The 18,460-nt window shown below is 37.5% G+C and overlaps 1 protein-coding gene across 1 annotated transcript in view; it reads left to right on the forward strand.

Annotated features, from left to right (window-relative positions):
- Window positions 1-2,606: 2,606 nt before the first annotated feature.
- WDR49 (WD repeat domain 49) overlaps window positions 2,607-18,460 on the forward strand; it is a 131,595-nt gene continuing 115,741 nt past the window's right edge. Inside the window, 1 exon segment of the mRNA XM_088020026.1 lies at window positions 2,607-2,823. Within this exon segment, the coding sequence (XP_087876152.1) occupies window positions 2,662-2,823 (162 nt within the window). The 5' untranslated portion in view covers window positions 2,607-2,661.

The following is an 18,460-nucleotide window of genomic DNA, read 5'->3' on the forward strand; positions in this document are numbered from 1 at the left end:
GCTCTGCCCTCTTTAGTGAGGGAACGCTCTGTTGTGCTGGTGAGTGTCGGTGGGTCCCTACAGGGAAAGGGGCAAGGGTGCCCCAGTTTGCAAGCCTTCTCTCCTGACCACTCCTCCAGAGCACACACTGTCTTCATCCTTGCACATTGCCCCATAGAGCCCAATATTGGACTGACCACGTGGCAGGCTTTTACACAATCATAATTGATTCATGGCAGACAAGCAGGTAGATTTCAGCAGAGTCAAGAGACTACTTATGGATTTTACAGTGCCTTGGAAGTTTAACCTGAAAATTAACCACACAGTTACAAAGAAGGTTAAAGCCCTTTAAGACTTTACAATTAAGAATTCTTTCTAACGCCATAATCTTACATAAAGAAAACTGTGTCAACTGATTAACTTCTGCAGTAATTTATTAGCTGCTCATTATGCTTTCCCGTTTTGACTAATGGAAATGTTTAGAGCTGCATCTTTATGGAAGCTAAGTAGGCCAGGCGTTTTGACTGTCTTAGAATAATTAGAGAATTGTGCATCGTTAGCCCGTGGGATACCTACCTCTCCTGGTACAACTTCAGAAAATGGTTTTTCTATTTTCTCAGCCTTCCCTCATTAGTGTCTCTTCCTGAACAAAGCCCAACTCTCCAGAATATCATTATAAAATATTTTACAAACATTTGTGGGACTGATCCAGCTGCTTTTAACTATTATTAATTTTCTAATTAGGATGGTAAAAAGACCTATTTTGTTCCTATGTGAGATAACTTAGGGGAATTTATATTAGGGCTTCAAAACATTCTCCTAACTTACATGAAGGTCTAACAGGAAAGGCAAATTTGTGGTAAGCATGCCCCCCCTTTGCCCTTCTGTGCCTGTGATACGTATCTGTAATCTATAATGCCCCTCTTTTCCTATGACTTCAGAATCTTTCTCAACACAGCACTGTAAACAGCAAGAGGTTGGGATTGGCATGAAAGATGATCTAACCAGGTAATTGCTCCCACAAGTCTATAAACCCCTCAGGTGCAGGCACAAGGTCCAATTCAGGATGTGACATACAGTAGGTTCTTAATAAATGGTTTCTGGAATGAACCGTGGGCAGAGAGATGAATAAATTAAATGGATGTGTGAATGACATTTCTTTCTTTCTCTCTTTTTTCCTTCCTTCTTTCCTTCCTTCCTTCCTTCCTTCCTTCCTTCCTCCCTTCCTTCCTTCCTTCCTTCCTTCCAACTGGTACAGGAATGCCTGTAGGATGCTTCCTTCTCTGTGTTCTAGGGAATGTACTGTGCATCATCAAGGGTCTTGTGAATACTAGCCCATAGAATGATAGAGCTGGAAGAGACCTTAGAAAATACTGAGTGACAACTTTTCAGTTTTACAAAGATGAACCTAAGGTGCAGAGAGAACATCTACCCCTAGAGCAGTCTCTGAAGCTCAGGAGCCACCCTGCCATAGTCCATACCTTATTAACTCTGTGGCTTCTGGCATTTTCTTTGCCTCTTCATCTGTAAAGTGGGGACAGTGATCTTGTTTGCTTTTCAGGGTTATTGTAAAGCTTAACAAGAAAAAGAATGCAAAGTGCTTAGTGTAGTGCCTAGCACATGGTAAACACTGAAAAAAAAAGTTAGCTTTTCTCTTTTTTTTCTTCCCTTTCATTAGTATTAGCTGAGCCAGTGATGGTACTGTAAGTACCAAGTGGTTTTATTACAAAGTTTATCATGTTATGCTGTGGTTTTTCCCCTTATAGTCAATGAATTGAACAACATCCCCATTTTAGATACAAAGAAACTAAGAAAAGAGAAGGTAAAGGAACAGATACTTATTAATTAAAAATAAAATGTTTCCTACATGGAAAACATACAATTCCAGAATGTCATTTCTCTTTTCTTTTGGCTAATCCTATTATCTCGTAATATATTACATGCTTCATAGAAAATATATTTATAAAACTTGCCTTTTAATAATATAGCAATGAAGTTTAATTAAAAGTGAGTGAGCTGAATTGTCCTTTAAAAAAATAACAACATTCACATCACATATGCAGACTGTCAGTTCAGTAATTAGTTGTGGGGGGGGTGTGGTGAAGGAAAAGTTTTAGTTGGCTTGACTTTGGTTGCCAGGAAACATACAAAGGCAGCAGGAACAGATGAAAACAAAGAATTCCACATTGCTGGGAAGGTGGCCTTCAGAGACAAGCCCTTCACTGGGACAGAAGCCTTGCAGCTGTGTCATACAAGAAAATGGAGTTTAAAACCCCAATATGTTAATAGAAGCAAGGTTAGCCAAAGAGATTTTGAGAAGTTGCTCTTCTAATGCATTTAAAATGAGATTTAGAAGATGTTTTCTGTGTCAGTTGGCATAAACATGGGGGAAGTTTTATGCATTTTTAATCAAGCCAGATTAAACAGAATATAAGGAGGGGGGTTTTAAAAGGATTCCACAGTAGATTTTGAAAGTAAACTGTGGAATTAAAGAAGGGTGGGGGTTGAGGGCTTTTATTCCTTACCTCTTGGCCTTGAACATTTTGCCTCCTCATTGTTTGCCTTGAAATGTGCTTTCATTTTGGAATTCTGCTAAATTGGGTTTCTTTTCAAAAGCACCTGTTGAAGGGGAAAAAAAAGTGTCGAAGTAGTTGAAGGCAGCTGAAAAGGGGTGAAGCCATTATGAGTTACCAGAATGCGCTTGAGTTGAACAAGGGGCCACAGCCTGGGTCAAAGAGCCCTGGGAGGGCAGGAGGTACCACCACAGATAAAGAACCCTGTCCAGCCCTGCTTGAAAACCAACTCAGTGTGGGCGACTTTTGCAAAATACAGAATGCCTTTGAGGTAAGCCTTAATCTTCTTTCCTGGAGAATTTGAATTGTTCATGAAGACTGGGGTGAAACAGGTTTTTCTCTTAAAATTGTTGATATATTCGATGGTTAAAACAGGGAATTGAAAAGAATCAGTCAGGCTTGAATTTAACACCAGAGTAACTTTATCCCTCAGTTCTTTGTGCCAAATAATATTATTTAGTTTGCAATTGCTGCTGTTGAATATCATTGTCATCAAGGAAGGATTAATTCTCTGACAAAATTTTTCTTAGTGATCACCACAGTTTTGGAAACCTGGAAGCTGTGGTTGTGAGTGGGGAACACCAGATCTCTAAGGTGACTCCCAGTACAACTGTCCTTGCATGGAACATTCAAGGAGAACTCTGGAAATGCAAATAGGCAGTTTGCAAACATTCTCCCCTGCTTCACTCTAAGTGACTCAACTCCTTTTCAAAGCTAATTTTGGCAATTTATTGTCCCAAGATCCCGTGTGAGAGACCAGTCTCCCACTTTTTTGGGTAAATATTGGGGCAGTGCTCATCAAAATGAAACTTAAAGTTATCCTTTTAATTCTATATGTAAAACAGTCCTTAGGAATTTTAACTATAAATAAATAACTTCCTTCTCTCTATCTTAATTAATTTGAATTTGGCAGCTATGCATAGTAAACAGCATACATCAAAATGATTTTTAGTTTCTCACATGAATAGGAAGAAGTGCTCTTTCATGCTGTGGAATTTACGTGGACATGAGCCTCCATCATTTCTACTTCATTATGTTTGCTAAAATATGTTCTCAGGACTTCAGAAGATCCTCTGAGGGTGCTTGGGAGTATCCATATTAATTTGAAACAGACATACAATATTTTGGAATACCACCTTGAAATTAATAAAGCATGATGAAGTGGGACAATTATGTTGGTCTGTAATTGGCATAAATTTTAATTTTTATCTCTCCCCCAAAATGTTGCTAACTACTGAAAAAGTCTGCCATGTCCTATTTTGCATAACAAGTTCAATTCTACCTGCAATGATAAACTAACATTCTACTTATAGCCATCATTTCTTTATAATATAATCTATCATATTTAGTAGCAAAGACATGCTCTGCCCTACACTTTTCTCATTTTGTCATATATCTGCTATTCATCCAACCCCATTTGTCTGCAAAATTTCAGTGTTGCTCATGTCCAATGCCCCAAATGAATTTGGCATATTTTGATAGACACAGCAAACATTTTGACAGCTTGAGGACAGAGAAACGTAACAGCAGACTATGGCAGCTTTGACTCTGGAATGAACAGAAATGTGGTGGTTTGTTCTGCTAAGAACACAAAGAATCTGAATTCTAGGGCCGGTTAGGAGAGTCGACATTATAAAGTCGATATGTTAGAGAGTGAAACTGCTGCAGAGGGTGGGAGTGGGTGTTCTCTTCAAACCACTAATCAGCCTAGAGTGAACCCAATGATATGGGATAATCAATCTCAAGAGTTGTTGGTTTTTTGGTTTTGTTTTGTTTTACTTTAAATGTTTCGAAGACTGGATCACTTATTTTGAAATTACCAGTTGGAAAAGCAGGTATTACGGAGGGTGAATAGATTGCAATTCGGAGCTTACATGGACCTAGAAAATCTAATGACAGTTTTTAAAAAAGGAATTGAGCTTTGCAGACATACTTTCCAGAGAAAAAGAAGTCTGTCCATGTTTAACAGACTCAACAGACACAGAATGGAATAATTTAATGGCAAATGTGCCACCAGGACTAAGAGTTAGGCCCTTGAGACAATATGATTTCCAAGCCCAGAATGGAGACCTAGAGGACAATGATACACGAGGTGGTTTCAGTGGCATTCAGTCCATCTGTCATGACCGTTAGGCCCACAGGCCACAGGTGTAGATTGCTGTAAAAGGAAAAATTGCCGTCAGCTGCTGTCCAGCAACACGGGACCTTAAAGTCAGTGGTTTGTACTCCAATCACTAAAGACATGCTCTTGGCAATGCCAAGATTCTGGCACTAGGTCCCTTCATCTCTTATCTTCTTTTGGGTACCCAGATTGCCTATTTGGGGCTGAAAAGTTGTCAGATATAGATAAAGTCCTTATCCTTAATTGAAAAAAGGGAAGTTGGGTCTTTGAATTGTGTACTGAATGTTTCACATATGTTTCCAAAGGAAATACACATACCATATAAATCTTAGTAGTAGCATTTAGGAACAAAGGAAGGAGTGCTTACATTTATCATAGGACGGTATAAATGACTTAGAATCACTGTTTGAGCTCTAGGAATCTGATTTCTTGGATTTAAATCCAAGTTTTACCTCTTACAATGAGTCTATGTGCAAATCACTCAAGCCTTTTGGGCCTCAGTTTCCTTTATTTCTAATGTGGGGATAATAAGGTTGTGGTGAAGATTCAATAAGATCGTATCTGGAAAATCCTTGGAAGAATGCTTGACACAGAGTAGTGCTCAGTTATTAACATAGATATTATATATTCAGTGAGAGGTTGTGCCACATGGCCATTAACATTCTCTTGATTCTAACTCATACATTTCCTAAAGGAAGTTAAACTTTGAATAACACAACTGTGCTTCTGCATTCCTTTTAGGTGTGCTAGGAAGTGGAAGCTATGAGTTGCAAAGACAGATTCACTTAGAAGAGTACAAAGGTTCATTTTTCCATCTCCTACTTCCTATTTTATTAGCACTCAAAAGCTTTTAATTGATGTCTTGATCCTCATCTTTATTTTTTTATTTTTTACTTTTTTACATCTTACTTTATTTTGTTTTAAATTAATCCTTATCTTTGGAACAAAGAAATTACCTAGATAGACGTACTAGAAAAGTAACTTGTGGAATTCATTTTCTTTCAAGTGATGGTGTCCAAAAAGCCATATATCAACTTGAAGGCAATGAAACTTGTATTATTCATAGAATTGTAAAATGGTTGTTACTCAAACTTTCGCACTTGCAATGCTTAGAGAAATGACATGGTCTCTGGACATTCATATTATTTTGATGTCAACCATATTTTACATTTTCTTAGATACTTCAAAAGCTAGCTACTATGTAAAGAAAGATGGCTGTGGTTTGATGATGTTATAGGAATGCCTAAGGTGAAAATTCTGGCCCAAGGGAAATTGAGTTTTGGAAAAGCCCCCCCTGGGACCTGTTATATATTGAGTTTCTTCTGAGAGTCTGGCTATGTAGGTTTCTGAGCATTTCTTTCCTTGAACTCTCCATTGTTGACCTCTGCATGCTAGGACTCTGTTCTTTGGTCCTAGATGACTTGCTGCCTGTTTGGCCTGGGACTGTAGATGCCTACACTGCTGGACTCACTGGGTCACATCCTGACCTACTTCCAACAGCAACTATGTCCGTATATCATCTCCTGAAATGTCTGTTCTGGCCAAGGTTGGGCCCAGAACCAGGGGCTGGCCCTACCCTGTCTGCTCCATGCTGCCATTTGCCCAAGCCCTACTAAATCTTTAGCTTGAATAGCTAGAAATGAAATTTAAACCATATGCAAAAGGGGAGATATTTATGCTCAAAGTAGGAAGGGCCAAAACATTGAGAAAGGCAGAGCAAAAATCTTAGGAGGCAGTCCCCAGAGAAGTTCAGGGAGGTTCTCAGAACAAACCTATCTTGGGAGCAAATAGAATCTACATAATGCACTTATGCTAACTTAGTCTGAAAGCCTAGAGAAGTTCAGGAGGCAATTCTGTAGTTCTGAAAATTGTGCTCGAGATGTAATAAAATGATTAAATCCGCAAAATTTATGATACCCTCATGCTTGATTGTCTTTATAAAATTCCCAAGAATCTGCCTATAGACAAATTCTACAGCAGAGACAATGAATGACTCTTCCTTGCTCCCACAGGACAAAGCTGAGGATTCTGAGACCCTGCCAGGCAGCCTAGGCTCTAAGGGAATACAAAAAGTTGGGTTAAGTTCTTTTCTACCTTCCCTTATTTATTTGTCCTTCTTTCTAAATTGCCTTCCCCAGTTCATTAAGGCTCCAGTCTTCTCTCAGCCTTCTCAATGCTCACTGTATCTTCACTAGTAAGGTCCCCAAACGGACAGGCCTTCCTGGACATGTCTCGTGTTCCAGAAGTATTCTCATCTCTTGCTTCTTTCTTTTCTCTTCCAGGCATTACTATCCTAATGCAAATAATATCCCCCATCTTTGTTTTATGCCCCTTCCTCAGAACCATTAGATTTTGCTTGCCTCTGAGAAAATATGAGATAGTCCATGAAGATCATTTAAACATTTTTTTTTTTTTTTAGGTAAAACTGATAGTAAAAACTCTATACATTGTTATCCAGTAAAGTCCCACATTAGAAAATCTTTATTTTTATAGGGTGTGCAAACTGTGTAAAAAAAATAATAGCTCATACATAATAGAGGTTTATTTCTTGCTCATATAGAGTAGAAAGTAGATATTTCTAATTGGTTGGCAGCTCCAAGTGAGGGTTCAGGTGCCCAGGCTCCTTCCCTCTCCCACCTTCCCTGATTGCAATGCATCAAGCTAGTAGCAGGAGGGAGAGTATGAAGGAGCACGTAGGGAAGGTTTTCGTGAGCTGGGCTCACATTCCGACTGCAAGGACAGCTGAAAGTGTACACAGGTGTGTGCCCAGAAAACAGAAAAAAGTTCTGTCTTGCCTAATAAACCAACATGCTTCATTTTATAGATGAAGGTGAGTCATGTGCCTAACAATGTTTTGTGTTTTGCCTTAACTGCCAGGAGGTTTAAATTTAGTGTTCAATTGATACCACTATTCTTAACGTAGATTTTTCTGGAACAATTATCTGCTATTTTCATTATATGACTCCTGTTCTTTTATCTTTGCTTTAGTGGTTCAGCTGCCTCTGTACCTTCGCTGTAGCTGAACTAAAACTCTTCCTAGAAATCAGTGGAGGTAAAAATGATGAATAAAAATTTATTATCTTTCAAGTATGGTAAGATTTCACAAAGCACTTCTGTAGGTATCAGGTTATTTGATCCTCTCACCAGCCTGGAATGTAGGTGGGGTAGACATTTTTATTTTCCATTTACACACAAGGAAAACAAAACTCAAAAATACTTAATTGAATTACCCCGTGGGGCAGCGCGAGGGCCCAGGGACAGATTGTCAACTTTCCAGCGCATTGTATGGCAGGGCTGCCACTGGCCACGAGGCAACCTCTCTTTGAGATGTTGCTTTAAGGAACAGGGATCCAGTAGGGTAAGGACTTCATTAACAAAGCAAGCATGTTAAGTTGATAGCACACAGACGCTCTGCCCTGGTAACTTGGAATTAACGTGCAATCAGCAAATAATCAACAGCTCCTACAATAAAATCAATGCAGAGAAAAGGTGGAAGAAAAAAAGGAAAAGATAAGAATAATCTATTTTTTTTTCTAATTATCTTTTCTGTTCTAAAGCCATCTCAATGGAGGCTTATGAGAAAGTAAACAGGTAAAGCTTAATCTATAACTATTATATAGTACCTTGTGCATTCAGCAGCCTCAGTCAATTCATGGCCTGCTAAACAAAGGCAGCAGGTCAGAGCATGTCTCATCCCAACTCTTTTAGTGGAATCAAAAACCCACTTTTGATGGCAGCAGAAATCAGCAAAGCTCCGTGGGTCCCCCTCTCCCCTCTCCTAGCATTAAGGTGATGGCACGAAGCAAATCCAATACCACTGCTGCTGGCACAATTGGAAATGAAGAGATTCTTTGGAGGTTTTGTCTGACTTGCTAGCATTCATGGTTGAGGTTAGCAAGCAATGTCATCACCAAAACACAGACGAGGGAAGTTATGTGTCAACACACATGAAAAATTGCTCTTCTTGAACACTGTTGACTTTGTGCTGAATTTTGTGACAAGTTCTAACAGCTTCATGCCCTTTCCAATTTCTCTGTGTGTTTTTTGGAGCAGGTGCTTATAAAAATTGATCTGGATCAGAGAGGGTGATGAAGAGTGCTTTAGGTGAACAAATATTTTAACCTTGAGCTTTGGCTGGGACTGGAGCAGAGAAAGCAACCAAAAACTTGTTATAAAGGTGGGGGAAAGACAGCAGAATGTGTGTTGCTATTCATTTGTAGTGTATCAGCTTCACCAGACCTGTAGAAGGGCACGGCCTACTTTTTCAAATTTCTTGAGAATTAAAAAAAGAAACATGAAGAAAACAGACAACTAAAGAACTGTAATTTGTGCCATTTGACAGCACATTTGTCATTTGTTACCAAGTATAGCACACTCAATGATGACACAAGACCCCACCAGCTCCACTGCTAGCAATAAGAAGCCTCTGGATTGTCCCTGGGTGATTTCCAACTTTTCCCCAAGGCTCTGACTTCACACCTCCACAAGTCCCTCAGGGTCTTTTCCTCCCTCATCATGTCTTCCCACCGTTTCATGGATATGACCTTTATTAAATCTTGACTTTCTGGACATCAACATTCTCTCCTGAGGACTACCAAGGACACCCTTTTCCTCTACTCCTTCACCTCCTATGTGTGCACACCTTTCCTAATTCTCTCAACACTTCTGAGACCAGACCTGCATAGTCCAATATGGTGGTGACCATGAGCCGTAGGTGGTTATTTATTTATTTAATTTTTTAAAAAAATATTTAATTTATTTATTAGAGAGCAGAGGGAGGAAAAGAGGAGGAAAGAATCTCAAGTAGATTCTGCACTGAGTGTGGAAGCTAACGCAGGACTCAATCTCACGACCCTGAGATCATGACATGAGCCGAAATCAAGTTGGATGCTTCACCAAATGAGACATTTGGTGAAGGCATCCCATCACTTGTGGTTATTTAAATTAAAGTGAAATAAAATAAGAATTTAATGAAAGGAAAAATTCAGGTGCTCACAGGCATCAGCCACATTTAAAGTACTCAGTAGCCACATGTGGTTAGTAGTTATCATATTGGATCGTTAGGATTATAGAACGTTTTCGTCACTGCAGAAAGTCCTATTGGACAATGCTGTTTTGTTTGGACCTTTTTCATGGTATCCTACTAATTTGTTCCATTTCGTCATTTCTGACCACATTTATATGGTCTAGGGGTCACTCTGCACACATGCCAGACCTTAGAGACCAAATTGATTCTTGGCCCTAGAGATACTGGAAAATATTTTCCTTCACTTTCGTTTGAAACTTATTTTTCTACATTCTTCCCTAGTACTGTAAAGAATACGTAACATCTATTCCTTTCCAAGGGAATTCTTACCTCCTCATCCAATCTAGTCCCGCCTCCCTACAGGTGTTTAGTCTGGATTTATGGTTCCAACCAATCAGTCACAAGATTATCCAGCACTGGAACTTTACCCAAATTATTTAAGTCATGATGGTCACATTTTAGTTATTTGAATGATTTAACAGTATTTCTGTTTTAGGACTTACCGAGTGCTGGGCTCAGCATGGAATATTCCTGCCCCCTCCCCCACAATTTTCCAGCAAACTCCTACTTCATATTTCAATACCATTCTCTCAAGAAAGTCTTCTCTCACCACCCAGGCTAAATTAGCACCTTACCAGGTTTCTGTTCACTCTTATTGTAGCTTCTTGCATATTCTTTTTGTTGCTCTCATTGCAGATGTCCTGACTAAATACAAGACTGTTATTTGTTCAACGCCAAGTAGAAGGGTCAGGCAGGCAGAGAGAAGTCAGTTGAGATCCATAGATCCTGGAGGGTGGAGACCATAGGTGCAGCTGAACTGTCTGGAGGAGAGAGCAGAGTGTCTAAGACCGAGCTGAGGGAAATTTTTCAAGGTGGTAGAGAAACAACTGGAGTGGATACAATAAATAAAGAAGCAGGGTTATTTCTTAGAAACAGAAGGGAGAGAAAAAGAGATTATAGCCAGTGAAATACAGTTTCACTCACCTTTATGATTCCTATTTAAAGTCCCTTTGTTATTAAAGCAAAGTTAGAAGGAATTGTAAAAAGTCAAGTCACACATCAAAGTCCCCTTTACCATTGTTCTGGTAACTGCTTTCATGTTGCACTGCTCTGGCCCAGGTAATTGCTCTCATGTTGCATCTTTCCAGTGTATTTTTTATTCATTTCTACCCATAAATGCACATATACATATCACATCAAGTTCTATTCTACGTAGACTGTGTTTACATACTTTATCATATTTTATATATTCAAGGAAGAATGCCACACAAGTGGCCACTGATCGTGTGAAAAGATACTCAAACTTATTAGGAATTTGATTTGAAACTCTAATTAAAAAAAAAGAAGACCTCCTCTTTCATTCATCAGCTTGGCAAAGATTAAAGAGTTTACTAATCTATATTGTTGGCAAAGAATCCGGGGTATGGTACTATTACTGAGACTGTGACTTGTCAAAGCTTTTTTTGGTAGGCCATTTTCCAGAACGTATCAAGTGTAAAATGTATCAAATGTGTCCTTTTTGAAGGAGCAATTCCAATTTGATATGCTATCCTAAATAATGACATGTCCAGAAAAAAATATATGTATAAGAATGTTCATTGTAAAATTGTCAGTAATATGGACTATTTAAAACAGCCCAAATATTTGTCAATAAATGAATGGATAAATTATGGTATGTGCCTACTACTCAGTTATTAAAAAGAATAAGGCAGGCATATAAAATTGTCAAGACTTACTGTTCAGTAAAAAAAAAGGAAATTGCAGAACAGTGTATAATCATATTCTAAAATGAAAAATGTGTGTATTTGTGTGTATCGAGGTCTCAATTATGGAAAAATAGAACTGTGCTTGTAGCTGGATAAGGCAGAACAAATGGCTTTGTGGGCACCTTATCTATACCATAATTCAGTGCAAAGATAAATGTCATTAAAATGTCAGTATATCTTAATAACGTACAAATTCTGTGGTCCTGCTCTAAATGTGTATTTAACAATGCTGAATTTAAAAGCAATGCTTTTTATAAATACTTGGATCGTCTACTAAGTAGTGCTTCTCCATCAACTTCCTTTCACTGAGTTTTAGTGTTAAGAGAGAGACTATAGAGACCTAATTTATTGCCTTCATTTTACAGGCAAAGATACAAAAATCTAAATGAAGGGATTTGTCCAGTTCCATTTGAGTTTTTGGGCAGGGCCAGAACATTGCTCAGAGTGGTCTGATATCCATTTTTGTCCCTTTTCTCATCATGAGCATCCCTAAACTTTACTTAGAATTCTTTCTCATTTTCCCACATTTTATACAGTATTATTCTATAACTTGGCCATTGTTCATTACTCTGGCCTCCTTCTCAAACTTGAAGTTATTAGTAAAACAGATGAGCATCTCTTCTGCAACATGGAAGAGCATATTAAAAATATATTCGTTCATTTCCTCATTCTAGCAACAGACACTTAGTGATGTCTATCCTGTGGGAGTTGAAAACCACTTAGACTCGGACCTTCCCTCACAAAAGGGTACGCCAACAAGTGAACTCGCAGTTACTCTGTTAACTGCCCAGTGCTCTGAGGAAAAGATCGGTGTTGGGAGAACACATTCCTTGATTTGGGGAGGGGCCTCCTGGAAGGCTTCCTGGACAAAGTAACATCCAAGCTGCCATCTGAGGGAAGGGCATCACTCTGGCAGGTAAATGTGGGTGGGGAGATAGTTTTCTTTTTTTTTTTTTTAAGACTTTATTTATTTGAGAGAGAGAGGGAGAAAGAGAGAGAGAATGAGCAGGGGGAGGGGCAGAGGGAGAGGGAGAAGCAGACTCCCCGCTGAGCAGGGATCCTGACATGGGGCTCCATCTGAGGACCCTGGGATCATGACCTGAGCTAAAGGTAGATGCTCAACCACCTGAGCCACCCAAGTGCCCCAAGGGAGATCAGTTTTCTAGAAAGAGGATATGAAGAGCAAAGTTTGGTTGGGCAGAAGTAGGATGGTGCTTTCAGGCATCCATTTGCCTGTGTCTTTGTTAGTCATGAAATTTTAACTCCATTCAGACTGGTGAGCTCTTGAATCATTGCCATTATACTGTAAATGAAATTAATACTGACTAAAATTCATTGAAGCAAGAAAAAAAAAAAAAAAAGCTATATGAACCCTGGCTGGCAGACTAGTGTCTCCTATTCTGTTGTTCAGTCTCTCATGAAAGTTCACTGGTAGGTGAACATTGCAGGGGATGATTTAAACTGATGCATCTGTTTTAAAATAACATATCTAATCTTCTGCTCCAGAAGATGTTCACAGGGTTTGACAGCAAATGCTAATACATATTCATAACCAATAGGCTTCAGAACCAAGGGAAATTGAGGCAAGTGTAACAGAACGAAGCATGAGAAAGCAGCATGTTAATTTTAAATTTAATTATAGAGATAGGGGGAAAGGATGCATTTTGACAGTGTATACTCATTCAGCTGTCATGGAATATTACCCAAAAATCATGCCAAATATTTGACAGAAGAAATATTATTTTGGGTGAAATGCTTGATAAAACTAGCAGGTCCTGGGGAAAACAAGATTCTGAAATTCTATTAGAAACTATTTTTCATGCACAGAAAAAAAGCATTGCAGAATTCTAACGATATGAAAGAAAAAAAATAAAAAGCTTTCAAACTAAAGAAAGATTTCTGGTCCAAGAAAGATTTCTGTTTATGGAATGTTTTTGACATGGGTATATGCTAAATTCAGTTTGAAATTAGGGAAGAGAATAATTAGTGTGATTCTAGTGTTCCTTTTACTTTTGGTAACCTGAAACCATGTGTCATTCACTGCGACCGGCGCACTAAGGCTTTCTATTGAAGTGTATTTGAAGAGCACAGACCTTGATGCTGAGTGCTTAAAATAGTGTTCGGCATGGAGCTGTCACTTAATATTTGTTGAGTGAATGAATATATAAACCTACCCCATTCCACCTTGTGTGGTGTATAAGCTCAATATATACTTATTAATGAATAGATCAATGGAAGGATGGATTAATGGATTCATGGATGAGTGAAAGTATCCCTCCGAGTGGCTTACAACTCACAATTTGTCATTAATTTTCAGGATCTGGAAGCACATCTTCACCAGTGAATGAGGGCAGTGAACTCTGGGTCAGTCACATGTTAACCCGCTGCTTGCTTTGGCATGGAAGAAAATCCCTAGATTTCTGAGTAAATTGGATTGTTGTCTCTCCATAGTTTTTAACTGGGACTTGTAGTCTTATCTTCGGCAAGTCCTTATTTACAGAGTAGGGAAAAAAGGAGAAAAACTTTCTTTCCTCATTTCCTTAATGTTAGGAAAAAATTAAGGAAAAAACAAACATAAACAGCATTCCTAAAAGTTGGCAGAATTAAAAAAAAATTAAGTGTCCGCTTTGAGAATGTATTGCTTTGTTTTGCCAGCAAGTATGTAAATGTTTAGGCTTACTAGAACTATTTTTTAGTAAGCAATTGGTGAGTCTTAAGAGGAGTGAGCTCAGTGAGGGTTTTGGGTATAGGCAATCTCAGACTTTGTTGATGGAAATGTCAATTTGTTCAACCTTTTGGAGGAAGATTGGTAAGATATATCAAAAACTTTAAGAATGGTTAAATTCTGACTCAGCAATTCTGTTTCTAGGGAATTTCCCTCAGGAAATAATTTGACAAGGGAGCAAAGATGTATGTATTGGGATGTTTGTTGCAGACAGGGCTGTTTATATAAAACAGCAAAGCATTGGGAACAACTGAAATTTTTAATAATGGGGGCCATAAATTATATGTCTTCTCCACAGAATATTGTGCAGCCATTAAAAATGATGGTAAAGGCCAGTATATATTGTACAAGGCACACCTTCACAGTTTGATGTAAAGTGGAAAATGCAGCATACAAAGATATGTATATCATGACACCATTTGAAAAATAATACACCAGTATTTCTCTTTCTGCCCAGAAAAACAAAATCTGACATGTTGATGGCATTATGGAGGATTTTAAATTTTGGCTTATTTATATTTTGTATTTTCTATAATAAATTTCTATGAATTCTGTGCAAAAAACTACATAATTTTAAAAATGTGTTGGCACACTTTACACATTGCTAATTGAAAGTACATGATCTCAATTTTAAAAAAGGCTGTCAACTTTCTTACAAAGGGTATATTTTTGGAGGTTTGCACTTAGGTTTAGTGCTTAGTTTTCACAGAAGGTACAGTGAAATCCAAATCTTACAAATCTCAAAGGCTGAAGGGAGTTGTACAGGGTCCATGCTTTAAAAAAAAAAGATAGCTCATGAGAACTGACTATATCTGCAGAAAATGCTTTCTAGGCGAAAGGAAAGGATTTTTAGAATATTCTTTGAAAGGCTTTCAGGAAGACAGGAAGATTTTCTGAATGTCTAAAGTTATGCCCACTGAAATAATCAACCAGACTTTCCGAGTGTATTAGCTTTTTTGTAGGAACACTTGGAAGCAATACTGGGTTATTTGTATTGCTCAATAGTTAAATAGGTATAGTAAAATAAATGTAGAAGCATTATCTTAGAAGGGCTGAATGAGAATATGTTTTCTATTAGATAAAACACTGTTCACTTTTATTATAAATTCTAAGAGATGCTGGGGTACAAATTTTTACCTCCAAAAGACCAGAGAATCTTGACTAATAGAAATGAAGGGTATACTTTCAAACACTGTTAGGAGTTTTTGTTTGGAAAGTCTACATTCAAATTGGAACAAATTGTCTATGGGAAGAAGGTTATATTGAAGCCATACTTCTTATTAAAGTCACATTGTTTTCAATTGAAGGGACCAAGAATTAATTATTTTATGCTTATGTTTTATAGTGAAATCAAATTTCCTAAATTCTTAATATTTCCCTAGCTATACTAAATATATGCTTGTGAATCTAGCTTGCGGTGGATGTGACTTCAACAATAATAAAGTTAGAATAAAATTGTTTAATGTAAAGATGGCCTTATATGCAGATTATCTTATTGGACCCTAATATAAATCCTGAGGATTTTTATTACTGACTTAGGGTCACACAAATATTATGTAGTGAATTCAGGCATAATACCCAGTTGTTAACTAAGTTGGTATTAATTTAGATATATATGTTTACATATATATATATATGTATTTTTTTCCAAAGATGGCTCAAAGATGAGTTATTTTGCCACTCAGTACTGAATCTAATACAGATTGAGAGTTTATCTCAACTAAATCATGGTATATGCAAGCTCATTTTTAGACTGAGGGACTGTTTTATCTTTCTTCCTGCGGCATTACCCTCTGCCAAGAAGTTCAGGCTAGAAACCTCTGGCTCACCTATAATTCATAAAGTAGCAGAAGTGGCTCACGATGACAAAATGTTGGTCTTGTCTGTATGAAAGAGTCTTGGTCTCTGGAAACACGTAGGTAAACTTTACTTTTGCTGAGCTCACTTAGAACCATTTTATATCTGAGGAAGAGCTGCTGAAACTGTGCGTACAGTTGCTAGTTCATCTGAAGCTCAAAACCAGCATCTGCTGCCATGAAGGCAGTGGTCAAAGAAACTGAGAGCTTCATGTAATCCTGCCAGTAGGGTCTCCTTCACATATTCTTTGGACCCACTGAGAAGTCTCTTATAAGCGTCTAGTTAGCAACTAGCCACCCCTGATAGATAGGATCAATTTACTAAAATTAGTAATTATGTACACTTCCAAATCCTTACATACACACACACACACACACACACACACTCATATCAACAAATGAATTTAGCTAAATCCTTAGAGAAGAATCATTGCTAACATGATGACTTTGTATAGAGAGTCCTTCTATTCTTTAAACTAGTTAGCAGGGAATTAACATTTATTGCGTATAAATGTGTTATACTCACCTTAAATTATCCCGTGTGGTTCACATAAATTATCAGCTAATCCTGATAACAGCCCTAACGGGTAGTTATCATTATCCCTATTTAGAGGCATAATAACTGAGGCTGAGGCTTAGAACTCCAACTGCACAACCACACAGTCCTCCTGCCACAGTGTGTGATGTTTATAATATAATGGGATGACTGAATTAATTCTCGTCTCAGAACATAAGTGGGAGCCACTGATAAAATGAGCATTAACTGTGTGGTAAAAGTTAATGCATTTGTGCTTTTAAGTTTGTGTAAAAGATCACATACTTTTATTGTACATTGAACTAATTTATTAAAGCTGGCATAGAATAGAATTAACACAAAACACATATTGATCAAGGCATAATGATTCTTGAAGCACATTAGAAATTTTTAGTAATAACAAATTCCTAAATTTTAACCAAAGGAATGGCAAAAATTTGTTTTATTTTCAAACTTAAATCAGTGAACATTCAATAATAGAACTGTCCGGTATATTATATAGTTGCTCTTTTCTGTCAAACTTCATAAATTGGGAGTATTCCTCAAATCTTCTGGTGCATATTGGCATTATCAATATGCAGAAAATTATAAAGTTGATTGTGTATATTACTTTGGAGAAGAAAGTTTGTTGTCTTTGTTTATGGTCCATTTGCGATTCCATATTCTAGGATATAAAAAGACTTATTTTGGTATTATCAGACAAAATGGTTTCCTCTTCTTAGAAAAAAAAATCACTAACTCATAAGAAAATGAGATTCAGCTTTAAAATGTTTTAAACATAATATAAGATAATAACATAAATATAAGAGGCTGATTGATGTCATTATGTAACAGTTTTAAAATAAAAGATCAACATTGACATAGCGTTCAGAAACAGTTTGTAGTTTGGCTCAAATGGAGTGTTTTTAGAATCAGGTTTCTTTCTCCACACTTAAAATCTGGGTCACTGAAAAATTTCCATCTCTCTAAACTTTTTGGACTAAAAATAATTTAACAAAGAAAAGAATGATGGACTTCTGAGTAGTTCAAAGGGCTGGATACCAATTATTTATCAGAAAGGTAATTTAATTAATCAAAAGCCTAGACCAAACTCTATTAAATGCTTGATTACTTAGTTTTTGCACACATAATACCTCAGCTCATCTTTTCTTTTTTCAATTAAGACTTTATATTTTTAGAGTAGTTTTAGACTCACAACAGAATTAAGGGGAAGATACAGAGATTACCTATATTTCCCCTACCCTGAAACATGCACAACCTCCCCCTTTATCCACATCCCCCACTAGAGGGGTACGTTTGTTACTGCTAATGAACCTACATTGACACATCATAATCACCCAAAGGCCACACTTTACATTAGGACTCACTCTTAGTCTTGTACATTCTGTGGGGTTGGGACAAATGCATAATGACATATATCCACCACTATGGTATCATACAGAGTAGTTTCACTGCCCTGAAAATCCTGTATGCTCTGCCTATTCATCCTCCCCCACTCTAACCCCTGGCAACCACTGAACCTTTTACTATTTCTATGGTTTTGCCTTTTCTAGAATTTCATGTAGTTGGAATCATACCATGCAACCTTTTCAGACTGGCCTTTTTCACTTAGTAGTATGCATTTAATGCTCCTCCAGGTCTTTTCATTGCTTGAAAGCTCATTTCTTTTTAGCACTGAATAATATTCTATTCTCTGGATATACTACAGTTTATCCATCACTTATTGGAGGACATCAACTTGGGTGCTTCCAAGTATTGGCAATTATGAATAAAGCTGCTCTAAACATCCGTGTGCAGGTTTTTGTGTGAAAATCTGAGTCTTCAGTTCACTTGGGTTAATCTGAAGGAGCATGATTGTTGTATCATATAATAAGAATA

Source organism: Eumetopias jubatus, unplaced genomic scaffold (assembly GCF_037043125.1).
Source record: "Eumetopias jubatus isolate StellerSeaLion01/CBP00866 unplaced genomic scaffold, mEumJub1_p1.0 scaffold_1, whole genome shotgun sequence".
Lineage (NCBI taxonomy): Eukaryota > Metazoa > Chordata > Mammalia > Carnivora > Otariidae > Eumetopias > Eumetopias jubatus.